At 44.2% G+C, this 17,932-nt stretch overlaps 1 protein-coding gene across 5 annotated transcripts in view; it reads left to right on the forward strand.

Moving 5' to 3' along the window:
* Positions 1-15,295, forward strand: part of LOC147436259 (HIT-type Zinc finger family protein) — a 91,049-nt gene extending 75,754 nt beyond the window's left edge. For 2 of the 5 annotated variants that reach the window (XM_086489185.1, XM_086489186.1), the window contains exons 5-7: positions 13,078-13,166; positions 13,489-13,539; positions 13,618-14,258. In XM_086489185.1, the coding sequence (XP_086345311.1) occupies positions 13,078-13,166; positions 13,489-13,539; positions 13,618-13,644 (167 nt within the window). In that variant the 3' untranslated portion in view covers positions 13,645-14,258. Of the gene's footprint in view, positions 1-13,077; positions 13,167-13,488; positions 13,540-13,617; positions 14,259-14,525 lie in introns of those variants that run through there. The other 3 variants (XR_015185175.1, XR_015185176.1, XM_086489187.1) reach the window with 3 other exon arrangements.
* The last annotated feature ends 2,637 nt before the right edge of the window (positions 15,296-17,932 follow it).

Consider the following 17,932-nt stretch of genomic DNA (forward strand, 5'->3'; position numbering starts at 1 on the left):
CAACTAGGCAACCGGTCAGGATATTTTAAAGCGGCGAACCCGAAACGGGAAAATGCTTGAAAATGCGCCAAGTGGCAAATTCTCATGCACTTGCCTCTTGTAGAAAAATGGGCGCTGATTTTTAAGCTGGGAGAGGCCTCATTTCAGCATTTGTCACAGGTTAAGAGCTATGGAGTGCTTCCGCGGTGCCAGGAATGATGCCCTGCACGCTACGCACTGCCCTCTCTCTCCCCTACGAGCAGTATGTTATGCCCCACTAGTGGGCTTTTCATTTGACCAATGTACAGTTATGTGGGTTCATGCGCGATTGCCGAGGCAAGAGCCTCTTGCACAGGGACTGGATTAGCTAGCGGCTAATCCCCCGCAGGTACAGGTGAATTCGGAGAGGTTTCATGCCAGAAATCTCGTCCGATTCAAAGGGCAAGTAGCCCTACAGGTGCGGGAGCTCAAGGTCTTGCTACAGATGTGACTGGCACGCGAAACTGAGCCCAAAACAGGGAATTACAGCCTGCTGTGTATTTTTGCAGGTTTAGGGTTTCGGCCCTAAACGGACCCTAATACCCCTAGGAGGTTCGGGGACGCAAGGGGACCGCTGTACAGGTGAACTGGCGCATTTTCGGGGCAGAAAACAGAGAATTCAGCGTGCTGCAGATTCTCGCCAGGTTTTGCAAAGTGTCCGTATGCGTTGGAAAAGTCACCTATTGTGTGGGGATACTGACTGTGAAGCGTCCTAGTACAATTATGTTGCCGAAATCGGGCCAGAACAGGTTTTTCTTAGCCTAGATTGTGCAGGGCAGCTTGTGGGAGATCACAGGTTTTATTCCCTTTGATAAAGAATAAAGAAATACCGAAAGGGGCGCCAATTTTGGGGCCTACAGGTTGTCGGTGTCTGCTCGGAGCATTCTAGCTTCCGAGCCATGTGTGTGATTAAGTGTTAATTCCCGTTACAGGTTACCTTTGCAAAGTACTCTGTGTGTGTGTCTAAAGTAAAGAATTTCGGGTGAAAGCCAACGCCTACCGCCCTACGGGCTGGTTTCATGGTTCCGTTTGCGGGACATCAATCACTTTTTCCTTAAAGAGTGAGCCTGGATTGTTTAGGGTAAAGACACAGAGTGCAGGAACGCGGGGATTACACTATGGCCGACAAGGGGAAGGGAATTATGGAAGAGGGTTCCTCTTCAAAGGATAGGCAGGAGATTCCTATGGTTTTGAGATTGGTGAGAGCTCACGGCCACGTCAGTCTGTACCTCTTGTCAACGTAATGTCCCTCCAGTAGGACAAGGCTTTATGACAGGGCAACCTGAGGATGATGCGTTCAAAACTCAATTAGTTGCCGCGGTGAATGTCTTTTCGCAGCTGGTGCAGAATCCGAGGTTTATGGAATTCTTGCAAGCGCCACCAATGCAACAGCAAAATAGGCAACCTACGCCGCGTACGGAGCTTGTTGATGCTCAAGCCCAGGTACTTCATGTGGCGCAAGAGGAAAGGGAACACTCGCATGTTGCGGAGTTGGGGGCTCCAAAGCAGGTTCCTCTCGTGCTTGAACAGGTGGCTAGAACGCCTATTCCACAGGTTATGCCAGTTCAGCCCGCCACCTTTCAGAGCCAGCATGCTGTTTTGAATGGACAGGGAGCTGGATACCAGGCAATGCACTCAGTTTTTCCACCACCCACGGTACATCCTGTGTATTTCGGGGGTGGATCAGTGTTCCAACGTATGGTTGGTTATGCGCCTGCAAGTCAGCCGTACATGCTAGGAACAGTGTTCGGGGGTATGCAAGGCATCATGCCAAACCCCATGTATGGTAGTATCGGCATGCAGCAAGGTTTCCACTGCAACGAGGGCCAGTTTGGGGTGCCACATGGTGATTTTGGCATGGCTGGTTTTTCTGGACAGCAGCCAGATATCGCACCTCTGACGCAAAATGTGAATGGCCAAAACGTGCTGATCATGCCTAATACAGTGCCCATGTTGCAGACCATTCCGTATGACAACTTGGGGGCACTAGAGAAGCCGAAGGCTTACAAAGAAGGTGCAGCGGTAAAGTCGAGTACCTTCAGTGGTTTCGAGGATAAGACTAAGGCCCTCACTTTCCTCCAGCAGTTTGATACAGCTTATGCGGTTTGATACAGCTTATGCGGAAGGGAATTTTACAGAGGCCTCGAAGGTCAGGAAAGCTGCCACTTTCTTAAAGGACAATGCGCTTACATGGTGGACGACATTGTTAATGCAAGGACAGGCACCGCACCCGCCACTTGGGTTTACTTCAAGCAAATGTTTACATCTGCTTGGCTATCAAATGAATTTGAAGCCGACGTCCTGACAGATTGGCACTAGCTTACTTCAGCTTCGTGCAAGAGCTTGCTGGAGTACAATAGGAGGTTTTGTAAAGCGTTACTCTCAGTGACCTCCTACAGATTTGTGCCACTGACAGAGCAGATAGAAAAGTACTGTTGTGGGCTGCCTAAAGGGCTTCGCGATTACTGTACAAAGAACAGAGTGGCGAACATTGGTCTTGCCTTGTTGAAAGGAGAGGACAGTGGATTTCCGAGCAGTGACAAAGGAGGGCAGCAAAAGAAAAATTCAGCGAAGAAGCCCTTGGTGAAAACGGCTCCTGATGTGTCACAGGGGTCAAAAAAGGCCACCAAAGACAAGGATTCAGTCGGGACTTCTGGAGCGCAGGCAAAGAAACAGAAAAGGAAGCCTTTTGTGCGCAAGTCGCTTGAGGAAAAGGTCCTAATGGTTGAGAACAAATGCTTTATATGCGAGCAGCCTCGTCACTTTTCTATCAATTGTCCACAAAGGAAAAGGCCAGCTGACTCAGAGGATAAAGAAGATCAGAAAGGCAAGAAGCCAAAACCCACGGCAAGTTTAGTGCCAGACATGGTGGGTGACAGGCCCAGCACAGATGCCAGTGAGTTATGCAGGGCATGGGGTAAAGTTAGGGATCAGACGACACTCATCTTCTTTGATCGAGGTGCCAAAGCCAACTTTATCTCACTAGAGTTAGCTATGAAGCTGGGCATCAGAGCTGAAGAGATGGGGTACACAGCAGAGGCAGGGTTGGCATGTCTTGGCCACTCAGAGTGTGTTACTCCCATCATTGGAAAGCTGCGTCTGCATATTCAGTCGTATGTGGACACAGAAGAGTTTTACATCATGCCGTTGGAAGGTTGTGACGCCTTGTTGGGGATCTTGTGGATGTTCTGAGTGCATGGAGTCTTGGATGCCTACAGCAAAAAGATCACTGTACAGCATAGGGGCAAAACTCACATCTTGGATGTAAAGCTTAAAGGAGAGTCAGTCCCTATTGTATCTGCTTCTGCCATCACTTCTGTAATAAAGAATCATCTTTCTGTGTACTTGATTTTTGCACGTGAGGTCTCAGATAGTGATCAGTCAAATTTATCTTTGCTAGATAAAGAAAGATCAGCATTTTTGCAAAAGTTTAGTGACTGTTTTTCTGATTCATTACCGTCGCAATCGCCGCCAGAGAGACCTGAGGACCATCGGATAGATTTGGTGCCAAGGTGTAGCCCACCAAATAGACCTCCCTACAGGGTTAGTGTGGCGCAGCAGAAAGAGATTATGGGCCAGGTTGAGGAGTTATTAGAGAAGGGGCTGATTCAGCCTAGTTCTTCACCCTTTTGCTCCCCAGTGCTCCTAGTGTAGAAAAAGGATGGCTCATGGCGCATGTGTATTGATTACCGTGCGTTGAATAAGAATACCATCAAGAATAGGTTCCCTATTCCTAGAATTGATGATATTTTCGATCGTTTAGAGGGTGCTGCAATTTTCAGCAGGATAGACCTTATGAGTGGGTACCATCAGATTCGTATAAGGCCAGAGGATGTGCACAAGACTGCGTTTAGAACGACATTGGGTCTTTATGAGTTTCTAGTGATGCCGTTTGGGCTAACAAATGCTCTTGCCACGTTTAACAGAATGATGGACCGGATTTTCCGCTCGCATCAACAGTTTGTTGGAACGTTCTTCGATGACATGATAGTGTATTCGAAGAATGAAGAGGAGCATAGGCGTCACTTGACCATTGTGTTCGAAGAGCTGCGCAGTCTCACAGGTTACTTGTCAATCCTAAGAAAAGTGAATTCTTCCTCGAAGAGATCCACTTTCTGGGCCACATAGTCTCAAAGGATGGTGTTAGAATGGATCCCGCAAAGGTCGAAGCTATCAAGACATGGCCAGACTTGAAGACTGTGCACGATGTCAGAAGCTTCTTGGGATTGTGTTCCTACTATAGAAGGTTTATCAGAAATTTTGCAGAGATAGCATCGCCTCTTCACGCATTGCAAAAGAAAGAGGTCACTTTCAGATGGACCCAAAAAGAGATTTCAGCTTTTAGTCTCTTAAAGGAAAAGTTGACTTCATATCCAGTTATTGTTTTGCCAGATCTCAGAAAGTCATTTGTGGTCCAGTGTGACGCGTGTGGCAGTAGCATCGGAGCAGTGCTAATGCAAGATGGACGGGTAGTAGCTTATGAAAGCCGAATTTTGCAAGGGCCAGAGAGGACTATGCAAGTCTATGAGAAAGAGCTCTTGGCCGTGATTCATGCGCTTTCTAGCTGGAAGCACTATCTCTTAGGTGCTGATTTTGTTGTCCAAACAGATCACCAGACCTTGCGATACTTCTTGACACAGTCAAAGTTATCCGAAAAGCATATGCGATGGGCAAACATTCTTTCCATGTTCCACTTCCAGATTATGCATGTGGAAGGCAAGAAGAATGTTGTGGCTGATGCGTTATCAAGAAAGCCGCAAATTTCAGCTGTGTCAATTCCTTATCATCATGAGTTAGATGACATGAAGGAACAGTATACTGCTGATGAAGATTTTGCAAGGATCTTTGAACAGTTACAAGAGGGGCAACATCACGAGCACTACCTCCTCAGAGATGGTTTTATGATGATGCATGGCAGACTTTGTGTCACTAGGCCACTGCGACATAAGGTCATGGAAGAGAGTCATGTCCCACCGTATGCAGGGCATCATGGCATTGATGCGACAGTTAAAGCGGTAGAGACGTTCTTCTATTGGCCTACCTTGAGGAGAGATGTGGATGCCTTTGTGCGAGCATGCATAGTTTGCCAAAAGGTCAAGTTTGACAGGCAAAAGGCACCAGGGCTGTTACAACCACTGCCGATTCCGGATAAGCCATGGGAAAGCATTGCTATGGACTTTATCTTTGATCTTCCAAGGACGCCAACAGGCAATGATGGTATATGGACCATTATCTGCAGGTTCAGCAAGTAGGCCCATTTTATCTCTGTCAGGAAGAAGATAAAATCTGATCAGATGGCACGCTTGTTCATGTACAATGTGTTTAAGTACCATGGTATGCCACAATCGATTATCAGTGATCGTGATCCTCGCATGACCAGTTTGTTCTGGAGAGGATTGTTTGAGAACATGGGTACTACGCTCAAGTTCTCGTCTTCGTTTCATCCACAAACTGATGGACAGTCAGAAGAGGCTAATTCTACTGTCTTAGATCTGCTGAAATGCTATGTGTCAGATAATAAGGGCAAGTGGGAACAGTATTTGCCTATGCTTGAGTATGCGTACAATAATACGGTGCATTCGTCTACTGGCAAAGCACCTTTTGAGATTGTTGAAGGCGGTAAAAAGGTTCCTCCCATTTTGCATACAAAGGACAAGATCTTTGAGGCAGATCGATATGTTGAGAACATGGATGAGATGTATAAGAAAATTAAAGTTGCCTTGGAGAAGACTCAGGCAAAGCAGAAAAAGGCTGCTGATCGTCACCGTCGTGAATTGCTGTTATCACGTGGTGATTGGGTTCTGTTAAGGTTCGAAAAGGCAAGGTTAAAGAAGATGAAGGGCAAGGAACGGTTGTTTCCTAAGCTCAGCATGCGTTACTATGGGCCTTTTCAAGTGCTTGACAAGATCAGCGATGTGGCTTACAGGCTGAAATTGCCTAATGCATGGAAGATTCATAATGCGTTTCACGTGAGTCTTTTGAGACCCTTCGTGGGTGATGTGCCAGATGAGGATCAGCCAGAAGTTGAGGAACTTGATGAGATCCTGGTACCTGAGCAAGTTTTGGCACATAAGGACAGAAAAGTTAAAGGACAAGTTGCAAGACGCTATTTGGTGAAGTTCAAGAACTATCGGCCTATGGATGCAAAGTGGATGGAAGAGTATGAACTGTCAGAGTCACCAAATGTATTGCAGCTTTACCTTGAAGCCTTTGGGTTACAGCCTACTTATGCCCCAACCCAACATGTGCAAAGGAGGGGTAATGATAGAGCTAGTACATCAAATGTACATATGAATTCAATGTCAGATGGAAATGGCAAAAGTATGAAGGTCTCATTAAGTCATTTGTATCTATGTATGTTATGACCTTTCTTGCGGATGCGCCAAGTGGCAAATTCTCATGCACTTGCCTCTTGCAGAAAAATGGGTGCTGATTTTTAAGCTGGGAGAGGCCTCATTTCAGCATTTGTCACATGTTAAGAGCTATGGAGTGCTTCCTTTCCCTCTTATGTACAGTGCGGTGCCAGGATTGATGCCCTGCACGCTACGCACTGCCCTCTCTCTCCCCTACGAGCAGTATGTTATGCCCCACTAGTGGGCTTTTCATTTGACCAATGTACAGTTATGTGGGTTCATGCGCGATTGCCGAGGCAAGAGCCTCTTGCACAGGTACTGGATTAGCTAGCGGCTAATCCCCCGCAGGTACAGGTGAATTCGGAGAGGTTTCATGCCAGAAATCTCGTCCGATTCAAAGGGCAAGTAGCCCTACAGGTGCGGAAGCTCGAGGTCTTGCTACAGATGCGACCGGCACGCGAAACGGAGCCCAAAACAGGGAATTACAGCCTGCTGTGTATTTTTGCAGGTTTAGGGTTTCGGCCCTAAACGGACCCTAATACCCCTAGGGGGTTCGGGGATGCAAGGGGACCGCTGTACAGGTGAACTGGCGCATTTTCGGGGCAGAAAACAGAGAATTCAGCGTGCTGCAGATTCTCGCCAGGTTTTGCAAAGTGTCCGTATGCGTCGGAAAAGTCACCTATTGTGTGGGGATACTGACTGTGAAGCGTCCTAGTACAGTTATGTTGCCGAAATCGGGCCAGAACAGGTGTTTCTTAGCTTAGATTGTGCGGGGCAGCTTGTGGGAGATCACAGGTTTTATTCCCTTTGATAAAGAATAAAGAAATACCGAAAGGGGCGCCAATTTTGGGGCCTACAGGTTGTCGGTGTCTGCTCGGAGCATTCTAGCTTCCGAGCTGTGTTTGTGATTAAGTGTTAATTCCCGTTACAAGTTACCTTTGCAAAGTACTCTGTGTGTGTCTAAAGTAAAGAATTTCGGGTGAAAGCCAACGCCTACCGCCCTACGGGCCGGTTTCAGCACGTGTAGAGTTTTGGTCTCATATTGTAGAGTCTCTGCCGCAGGCAGGTGCATTGGGGGTGACTTCAACATGTTGGAGGACCCCTCTGACAGGATTGGAGATAGCCATACTACTGTGCATGGAGTTGAGTTGGCAGCTTGGGAGAGGTTATGTATGACGGCGGGTTTCAGATGTGTGGCAGCATTCTAGCTTTGTGAGGCCCCCAGACAGCCTAGCTTTCTCTCGTTCGGACCGCAGAGCGGGAGGAGTGTGCTTAGAGAGCGAGTGGTGGCTCTTTGGACAGAGGGCTTAGATATGCAGGACTCTCCTGCTGACAGAGTGGTCTTTGGACTTGCTCAGCTTATTCGGCTATTTCTCCAGGAGTCTACGGCTCGCCTGGCTGCAACGAAAGAGGAGGAGCAGCGTCTCCGATGGGGCGTTGCTTCCTTGCAGAGGATGCACGAGCAGCATCCAAACAATCCTTGGTTCGAGGAGCAATTGCAGCAGGCTCGCCAAGAGCTTGCAGCATAGAGGAGAGGCGCCCAGAGTTTTCTTTTCATCGACAGGCATCTCAGTGGCCCCAGGTGGGTGACAGAGGCTTTCTTTGAGACAGTGGGGCCCCGACATGGGCATGCCAGGGTCAGCCAGTTGAGGAGGCCTGACGGGTCAGTTTCTTTAGAGCCAATGGACATGCGTGCAGTTGCCACCGACTTTTACCGCGACCTGCTGTCAGCAGAGCCTCAGTCACAGCGTCGGGATGCATGCAGAGAGCAGGTGTGGGCACAGATGCTTTGTCTTATGGACTGAGGAAATGCGCCAGAGGCTTGAGCTGCCTCTTCAGTTAGAGGAGCTCCACGCGGCCCTCAGAGCACTTCCCTGTGGTAGCTGTCCAGATGAGGATGGTTTGACACCCAGCTTTTTCTTAGAGTATTGGGACTTGTTTCGCTTAGATCTCTGCAACGCTTTTCAGTACATCCTACACATAGGAGAGATGCTTGACAGCATGAGTGAGGGCCTGATTTACCTCATTCCCAAGGAGGGTGGCTCTTGGATGAGATTCGACAGTGGCGGCTCATCACCACCCTCAACTCAGCCTACAAAATTCTTGCCAAGGCTTTGAGTTTGAGGATTCAGCCACTTCTAGAGAGCATCATACATGGGACACAGACAGTTTTTGTCAAGGAGCGTAATATCCTTGACACATCTTTACTTTATGAGAGGCATCTATCCTCGCGCGCCTCCGTGGTGAGGATCTTGTGATACTTCTCGATTTTGAGAAGGCCTACGATAGAGTTGACTTTTTGGAGGGCACTCTACAGAGGATGGGCTTCTCAGATGCCTGGATCAAAGGTGTGTCAGCTCTTTACAGACGGGCAGCAGCGCCCAAAGAAAGTCGTGGTTGGCCACTACAACTTTGCCTGCCAAAGAAAGTCTATGATCCCCAACCCTCCTTGAGAACAAGGAAGAGTGATGACCTGCCAGGCCACTTTGACCTGGGCTATCTGAGTGTCACGTCTTGACCAAAGGAAGTTCCTGATCAGCCTCTCTACCTGGCTGATGCAGGAACTCGAAAAGATCCAACAAGAAGTGATGTATCACATAGTAGCAGCGCCCAAATGGATGGGGCCTTCACGCGACTGGTGGTTCTCATCGCAATTCGGGCTTGCTCAGAGACTGTACCCTCCCTATTTTTTGAGCTACAAGGTGAGGGTCGTTTACACCAAGTTTCAGTAGAGGCCCCACAGGTAGCAGAGTGCTGTTTTGAGAGGATCCGAGTTGTGGCATATGTGGGAGGACTTGTGTCATAGATCCTAATCCAGCAGTTGTTGAGATTGGCCACTGGCCGCTGTGGGCTGGGGAGAACTGTCCACTGGCACGAGTGCAATGGGATCCTGGAGAGGGGTTTTGGATGGACCCTTTCTCCTGAGTCGACCATCCAAATGTCCCTTTCTTTCACTACACTGTTCGACTGGGACGTCACATATTGGCAGCTTGGGGAGAAGCTGGTCCTGCTGCAGCACCTCATTGGCAGGAGGAGGGTCTCATAGCTGAGTTCTTGTCAGTTTTTTGGGCGAGGATGTGGGACTCTAGACAGCCACGGCGAGTCACTTTGTTCCAGTGGCTGGTTGCACATCGAGCTACAGCATCTGGGAGCTGGCTTGTACATAGTGGTCTCTCGGCAGCATGCGTAGCTTGTTACCATCCTGTGGAGAGTCGACGCCATTGTCTTTGGGATTGTCCTTTGGCACAACAGGTTTGGCTTCGTGTCCTTTAGCTGCTGCCAGCTCTTTCCACGGCACGGTAGTACACTTGGGGGGCAGTTGCTTGGTCCACTCTCACGGGCCCGGCACTTCAGCTTGAGCTATCCTCCACCAGCAGGATGATAGCGATGCATGGGGGTCGACCTACATTCCAGCCTGCTACAGAGCTTACTCCACAAGAGTGGTGCAGTGAGAGAGAAAAGTGTTGGGAGCTCATCTGCGGCCTGACACTTTGGTTCATTTGGCGGGCCCACTGCTTCCGCATCTTTGAGGATCGCCCTGTACCACCAGCAGAGACTGTTCGTGATCTTTGGCTAGAGTTGGTCCATACCTACAGAGAACAGTTCGAGAGACTCCAGGGCAGCTTCGAACCGCATGCGGGAGCGTAGAGAGTCTTTCCTTCGACTCTGGCGCCCTGGGCCTTTCTTCACCTTGGTCCAGGGTGTGCTGAGATGGTACTACCGTCCACCTGTGTGGATTTTCCCTCCTCCCATCTCTTGATTTAGCCTCATTGTACATATGTTGTTTTTCATTGGGAGAGTCTCCCCCTTATGATTGTTGTAGCCCTCTCTAGTAGAGGTGGTAGTAGTCCTATGGGCAGTTTCATTAACTAATAGAACGATCTTTTTCTTAGAAAAAAGAAGAAGAAGTGGGAAGCATTCCACGCCGCCAACACATTGACTGATGTTGCAAAGCAAAGGGACTCTGAGATTATTCCTAAATGCATGAAAGAACCCGATGATTTCCATTTACCGAAACCATGAAGTGCCGCATTTAATTTTGTTTTAGTAATGTATTCTCTAAAGCTTGAGCTTCAACAATGTATTGAACGTCATGTATGGTTTATGACATGAGAAAGAGCACCCATTTTGGTAGCTGGTTGCTACATTTCTCATCATGATTCCCTCCTTTATGCTTGCATGGATAGAGAGAGATCAAGCATTTTTTTATTTAGAGGAGGACATTGCTTATTTCAAAGGCAAAGGTAATGTTATTGTCTTTGGGGATATGAATGCCGACACAAAAACATTGCAACATGATACATAACAATTTGATATGCCATACATTTGAGGGTAGTTGATTTGTGCGATCGTACTTTTAATGGATGAGAAAGACCATGAAAAGCTATTTCTACACATGTGCAATAGTACATGTATGATCATTGCAAATGGTGTATCTTTATGGAGTGGAACCGATGGATTTTCATGTAGAAAACTTAATGGAGATAGAGAGATTGACTATATGCTACTCTTTGAAGCCATTGTGTATTGCATAAAGAGTTTCACGCTTGGCCAATGGAGCCTAGAATTAGACTATCAAACCTGAAGAAAGTACTAAAATCTCAGCCAAAATGATGAAAAACGAGCACCGATGTATATTGAAATGGTCGAGCAAAACTTATGGATGACAAAGCTCCAACATGATACAACATTGGAAGGTAAATGGGAAACTTTCAAGAAAGTTATTTTTTTCTCGTGTTAAAGAATGCTTTTCCATAAAGCATGTCAAAGGTGTCAACAAAGGTAGATCATGCAAGAGGTGGTATGTCAGGATGCTAGAAGGTCCTTGATAAAGCTAAATGCAACGAAGGACAAAGATAACTATCAAAGTCATTTGCATGCATATAAGGCATTGATTCAAAAGAAGAGAAGAAGATTGGAAGTCAAGCATCAAGTTTTTCAAGTCAAAGAAAAGGCATGTAGCAGGTGCATGTGGAAGATCTTGGAGAAACCTAATGGGTAAGCAAGTTGAGAGTTTTGGTTACTTGAGTCTTATGGATATGTACACATTGTAGGCAACTATATGAGCAACCAAATGCTTGAGAGATGCCATTTTATGGGTTACTCCTATGTATGCCCTCTTTTTTAGTATTGAAGATATATGCTCGAGAACTCGAGAGACGAACTCTGTACTCAGATACCTTCCTGTCTGCTCTCGGGGCATAGGAGCTCTGCAAACTGTCTCGGATTGCGTTTTTCGAATCCTTGAATGTAGGCCGAAGCCTTCTTGCTTCGTTCTGAGAGAATGAGTACTTGCAAAACCACGAACATAGTAGCAAAGCTCATAGATCTCATGTACAAATCATCGCCTGTTGCTCCCAGCACGGAAAGCAACCTTGGTTTGCAAAGTTGTTGCGACAACTTACTGATCCCTCGTGACAGAACTTGCTCTGTAAACTTGGGGCTTAGCTTTGCTCTTATAGGTGTTGCGGGTTGGCAAGAATAGCAAAAGAGGGAGGCGTCCTGCTTTTTCTGGAGGGGAGGGCTGAAATAGCACCTTTTGGAGTGCACGCCAAGCCAGGTAGAGAGAGAGAGATAAGTCGATTGCTACTCAGAATAGCCAGAGATGGGGGCGCCTCAATTTGTATGCCTTTTTTAATAGTGGGCTGCCCATGTAATAGACAGTTTTTGAAAATGGTTTGAATCTGTTAAAAAATGAGTAAAACTCATGAGCTGAAAACAAATGTCTACACAAACACATTCCAGGCATCCTTGGATGCAGTTGCATGCACAGATGCGATGTAGACATAGACTCCCTTTGGGAGAAAGCATTTGCTTTCCCAGAAAGCACTCAAAAAGAAACCTGCTTTTCAAAACTTCTCAGAACCCATGTTTATTCATGTGCTTGCATCTTTACATGTAACCCTTGCTCGGTTTGGATTTCCTTCCTAGACCAACGTGTATTCCCTATTTGATGCTCCCGTCACCCATCTTGTGACGCATTGAGAATACCAGTTACTCGGTTTCTCCTACTAAACTCACGGAACAACTCCTTCGGGATGCTTATAATGTCACCCATCATATGACACATCAGAGATGTTTGTTCCTGATGATGGGTGTTGTCAGTTCTTGTAGATCTATAGTTCCTACTAACAGTTCTCAAGGGCACAAACTTAAATTTCCTAATTTCATTAAATATAAATTACTAAAAAAAAAGAAAATAGTCAATTTTGCAACACATCACATGTATCCTTTCCCATAGGTCATATTTGACCTCCGAGGACGAAAAAATCTCTCTCTCTCTCTCTCTCTCTCTCTCTCTCTCTCTCTCTCTCTCTCTCTCTCTCTCTCTCCTGACTAAACAGAAACGGTACTGGCTGAGAACAAACACACGCGCGCACGCGCGCGCGCACACACACACAAACAAACTATAGGCTGTGTACATATTGCAGCTATCCACACTTCGCTACTGCAGGAATGGCAAGCTGGCAATGAAACTTTAATTGTTACTCCCCCCCTGCCCCCCACCCCCACCGGGGGCCTGCCCCCGCCCCCCCCACACACACAAGCTTAATCGTCAATTTGTGCTTTAAGGACCCCTATTAATGCTTAGTAAGCTATGCATATGAAAAAGTTTGTTGCAGTGATTTTCTATTAGACTAGGCTCAGATTTTTTTATGACAAGTTTCTTGGACAATGTACCGAAAGCTCTGTGGCCTCGTAACAGCTGCTTCAGAAGAGTTACGGCATATGCTAAAAAATCCAGAGCTTCAAGAGCTGATTAAGAAGATTGACAGTTCAACTGACGTACAAAAGGTATGCTCTTGACTAAAACACGATTATGGCACAGGTAGTGTACAAGTAGAGAAGGGGTATTTCTTTTCTGGTACTTCAGTGTCCTCATGTTATGGAAGTTTCCGTATGGTATACAAATGCCCATATTGTACAAATACGGGGTATGGTACCACCGCACTGTATGACCGTACGATGCAACACTGTACAATATCTTAAGAGTTATTTAAAAAACGCACTGTTCGAATCTAACCTTACAATATGAATTGTGATACACTGTATTTCCCCGTACGGAACCTTGCTGTATAACTGTATGATGACAATCCTATCATGTTGTGAATGGCAGGACCTAAATACAGTTTTAGAGGTGGAGTTGTTTAGAGATTTTAGAGACAAGGTAAAGTTTTTCAACAATTTCTAACCAATTGCATGACGTATGTGGATATGTAACACTTTTCTGTCTGCTTGCATGCAGGTATTTGCAACCTTGAACCCACAATAGTAGTACAAATAGCTTGGAGCTTGGAGCAGCTAGATGCTTTTCTATTCACTGAGCTTGGTATGCACACCAGCTTCGTACCCTATGTATGCTTCTGTTTTGCGGTCTACCAGCTTACAACAGTTGCTTCATAAAAACCAACCCATTGCTGCAAAGGAGGTGTGTATATGCTCATTGGAATTTTGTTCTCACCCCACAGAATGTCAACAGCTTGTCGATTTTTTTCTTTTTTTTGTGAGCTTGAGAGCAAGGGCTTCAAGTAAAGCTCTTGTCACCTTTGGATGCTGAACTCAGAATCGATCCCTTCATTGACATTAGTTACTGGCAGAATCTTTATATTGTATTTTTCTTTGTGGTGGAGCTCCAGATTTCCAGCCAAAGCTTAACGAACCTGCACACATTCGGTGATTCCAGAAATTTATTTATTGTGCTTCACAGATTACTAAGTGATTCCAAATTTATTTAAATGAAACAAGTTTCAGGCTTGTTACTGCCAGATCTGATGGGTAAGAGTGAAATGGTAGATTGTGGCAACAAATCTTCAATTTGAAGACTCGTTATATGACTTTTGGCACACTCTAAACATGTTTGACCCTAAGAAGGCCAGCATTGGTATTGCTAGCGTTGCAGGTTTTGGACACAGGATGCGTGTTTTAGACATTTGTCTCTTAGATACTCTTGGGTTAACGTATCCTGGTTGTGGATGTTGCGACAGTTTATGGTTATGGTTTATATGTTGTGTATATGACAAGGAAGTTTTGATGTTTGATTTGGTATCAGGTTTGATGCTGCTTATGTCCATGACAGTGTGAATATGCAGTTTGAGTCATTGATGACTTGGTTTTGATTAAATGATATGTTGATCTGTGAGTGGTTTGATGCAGTTTATGGATGTTGATGCTTTTGTGGACTGCTGGAATGGTAAAGTCATTGATGCGGGTCACATAGTCACGGTTGGTGCACCGCTCACTATTCTCAAGGTTCTAACACTGTTAACATTGCCATGCTTTGCAGCCTTTAATAAGGGCAAAACAAGCACTATCCTTTCCGGTAAGAAATTACCAGAATCTTTCAAAGAGACATGTCAGATGTTAGATTTTGGTTTCGATGAAGCCCACTAAACTTATCCATCTTTTAAACAAGGCTTATGCTGTAGAAAGGCATCTATAGATAGAGGCGATACAGAATGATCCTGAACTATGCGGTCAGACTTAAGGAAGAGGTAGATAAGCTTCAATCAATCTTTGACTACTCAAGGCGTACAAATTTTTGAATGCCTTTGTTGTAGTTTGAGATGGGTCTCCCTCATTTAAGGGCCTCATGCCTTCCTTCTCAACTTTTTGTTATAAAATATTTTTCGTAGCTTGTAGATAGGTCCTTCATTAATTTTAGTTGCATTGCACAACGCCATTCTTGCAGCAATTTAGGCATTCTCAGGTCCTTTACTAATGATTGCTACTAGAGGGGACTAACCCATCTCTCTCTTTGATTAGGAGAGTAAAGAGTGAGGACGTGAGGAAATAGACCTTGATGGGAGTGTGCACATTTGACATGGTTCTTATTAGCTGCTATACATGTCACTGAGGTAGTTTAATGCTATCCATGACCACAACATGATTGAGCCATGAGTGAGTGCTCTTGCCTCCTTCAATTCAACTGTGTATGTAGGTTATGGAAAATATATGTGCAGTGCAACAAATCAAAGCAAGTAAAAAGGGTCTACTTTCAGTACACCTAATCTATAATGTGTCCATTAAATAATAGTTTAAAAAAGTAAGTATCCACTAAACCAAGTACGTTTTACAGGAGAATATGTGGCTCTTAATCCTCTTTGTCATGGGATTTTTCGATGGTGGGTTTATATAGGTGCATACATTCATCGATACTATTCACTCATTGAGCGTGAATTACCGTAATAGGCATGGAATTTTCCATAGCATGTTAGTGCTTCACCTCGTATAACATGTTTAAAGGTCTCACCTCTACATTTAAAGTGGGTTTTAAACTTATCGTTTTGTGATTGCCATTATATTGTAGAGGAAGTAGCCAATTACCTTGTGGGAAATTACTAACATACCATTAGATGCATGAGACATTGCAAGTGAGTGAATGCAAGAATCATTTGAGGTAGTGGATCGAGTTACATAGTGAGACACGACTAGGACTTCTATGCTGTAAAAACACATGAGGATTAGAATTGGATTGGTTAGGAATCCTAAAACAATCAATTGAGAGGAGTATTAGCAACAAAATAAATTTAGCTTGCATTTGAGTGAAAATAGTGTAAGCAAGTACAAATGTAAAGTGCCTTTTGCAAAGTTCCCATTCAGAGATTTGTATCTAATTACAGAATTGATTGTTCCCAAGCTTTGCTTATGACATCTATAATTGGGCATATAATCTTAGGCATGTCTCCTCTGCACTAAGCTTGCAATTCACAAACATCTCTCAATATCTATGCATGTCGTTATGATTTTGTCAAAGTTGAGGGTCGGGGGGCAACCAATCTGCACCAACCATCCACATATAATTCCTTGCCAGAATCCTCCTATGTACCCAGAGGATGTTCGCCAAGTCAACAGTTGTAATCTTCTACAACACTACCAACCAAGCCATGACAATTCAACACGCGTAGAATACCTAATCTCTATTAAGGCAGCAACCAACCCTTTGTTCCAGCCATGATGGATGACCTCAATACATTCCATAACTACAATGTGTGTATGCATGTACATGACAACACAATTTTCAAGTGAGGATCCTGATAAAATCTCAAAAAGAGGAATAATTATTGCCATCATGTGTATCAATTCATAGTAAAGCATATCAAGCATAACCCTCAAGCATGTGCTCCTTCCTAAAGCACAATTTGTGAAAAGCACCCTGAGATGCCTCGATGCTTCTATGACAGAGGGAACCATTGTGTGCGCGCGTTGCTATATTAAACTTAATACATATACACAAAGGAACATAACGATCAAAAGACAAGTGGATTTAGATAACTTGACAAAGATTTGTACAAAAATGTTCAGTCTTAGATCCATTTCTATACAATATATCAAGAATGAAGCATCATTTCAATGATCCTATACAAAAGAAACAGAGTTAAGGAGGTCATCTAGGTTGAATCTACAAAGCTCTTTAAAGTTGGACAGCTAATAAGCCAAAAAACTCTTTAAGTAAAGTTAGAATTCTCACTTGCATTCATAATAAAAAAAACAACAAATTTGTTAGCCTTGCATACATATTATAGGTGTCAAAAGAACCTATCATTTGTTAATTATGTTCTAATTAATTTAAAAAAATTCAAGCTATTATTTTAAAAAAACTTATCTGTAAATAGATTAAGAATGTATAATAATGTAAAGCATCAGAAGGCCATCACCCCTTCTGATGCAAGTGGTATACTTGTCTTTCATATGAGTAGAAGCAATAAGTTTTACTTATAAAGTATGAAAAACACTTTTAATTCGTATTCGAGTTAGATTATATTCTCCAAGAGGTATCAGCATGCATTTAAGACAAAGTATCTCTTTTATGTGTTTTTCACTCAAGTCATTCCTAAAATAAATAAATTCATGAGCATTTCAAGAAGTCAAAGCCTTCTTGTGTTTCCTTTAAATTTCTTCTTTTTCAAAGAGGCAAGGAAACCCCCTTTTTTTAACCTTTCAAGCTCTCAAATAGATTACATTTTCCCCTAGAACAAAAATCATAAGAAGGCCATTACCCCTCTTGATACAAGTGGCAAAATGAAATCTATTCTTCAATATTTTTCAAGATTTGCATAATCCAAATAAAGCCATATTCTTCAAGAAGTATCATCAAGGTTTAAGCATCTTTTCATTAAGTGTTTCCTAAAGAGCTTAGGTAAATATTATTATGTACCAATCAACTGATGTATTCAAATTTCGAGCCCAAACCTTAAGGCACCAACTTGCCATGCCACAACATATGAGAACCAGCATGTGAGTATAAAAGCTATGAGTTGATCATTCCAAGCTCAAATATTAAAAAAAGAAATCGATGGTTTAAAGTTGTAGAAGACAGATTTTTGGTACATGCATCCAGACTTAAAGTAAACTTATATCGATTTCTGATAAGCCCACACAAACACTTAGAAGCTGATACCGAAACAATATATTTCAGCCAATGCTAGGTGAGAGATAAAAATAATTGTTTTTTTTCCTAGAACCAGTATAATGCAAAGAGAAAAAAAAACAATAATCCATTTAGAATCTCGATAACTATCAAAGTTTATTTCCGGTGTTCCCTGGTGATGCTCAAAAATAGT

This window comes from Adiantum capillus-veneris, chromosome 18, assembly GCF_014529385.1.
Source record: "Adiantum capillus-veneris isolate H3 chromosome 18, ASM1452938v2, whole genome shotgun sequence".
Taxonomy (NCBI): domain Eukaryota; kingdom Viridiplantae; phylum Streptophyta; class Polypodiopsida; order Polypodiales; family Pteridaceae; genus Adiantum; species Adiantum capillus-veneris.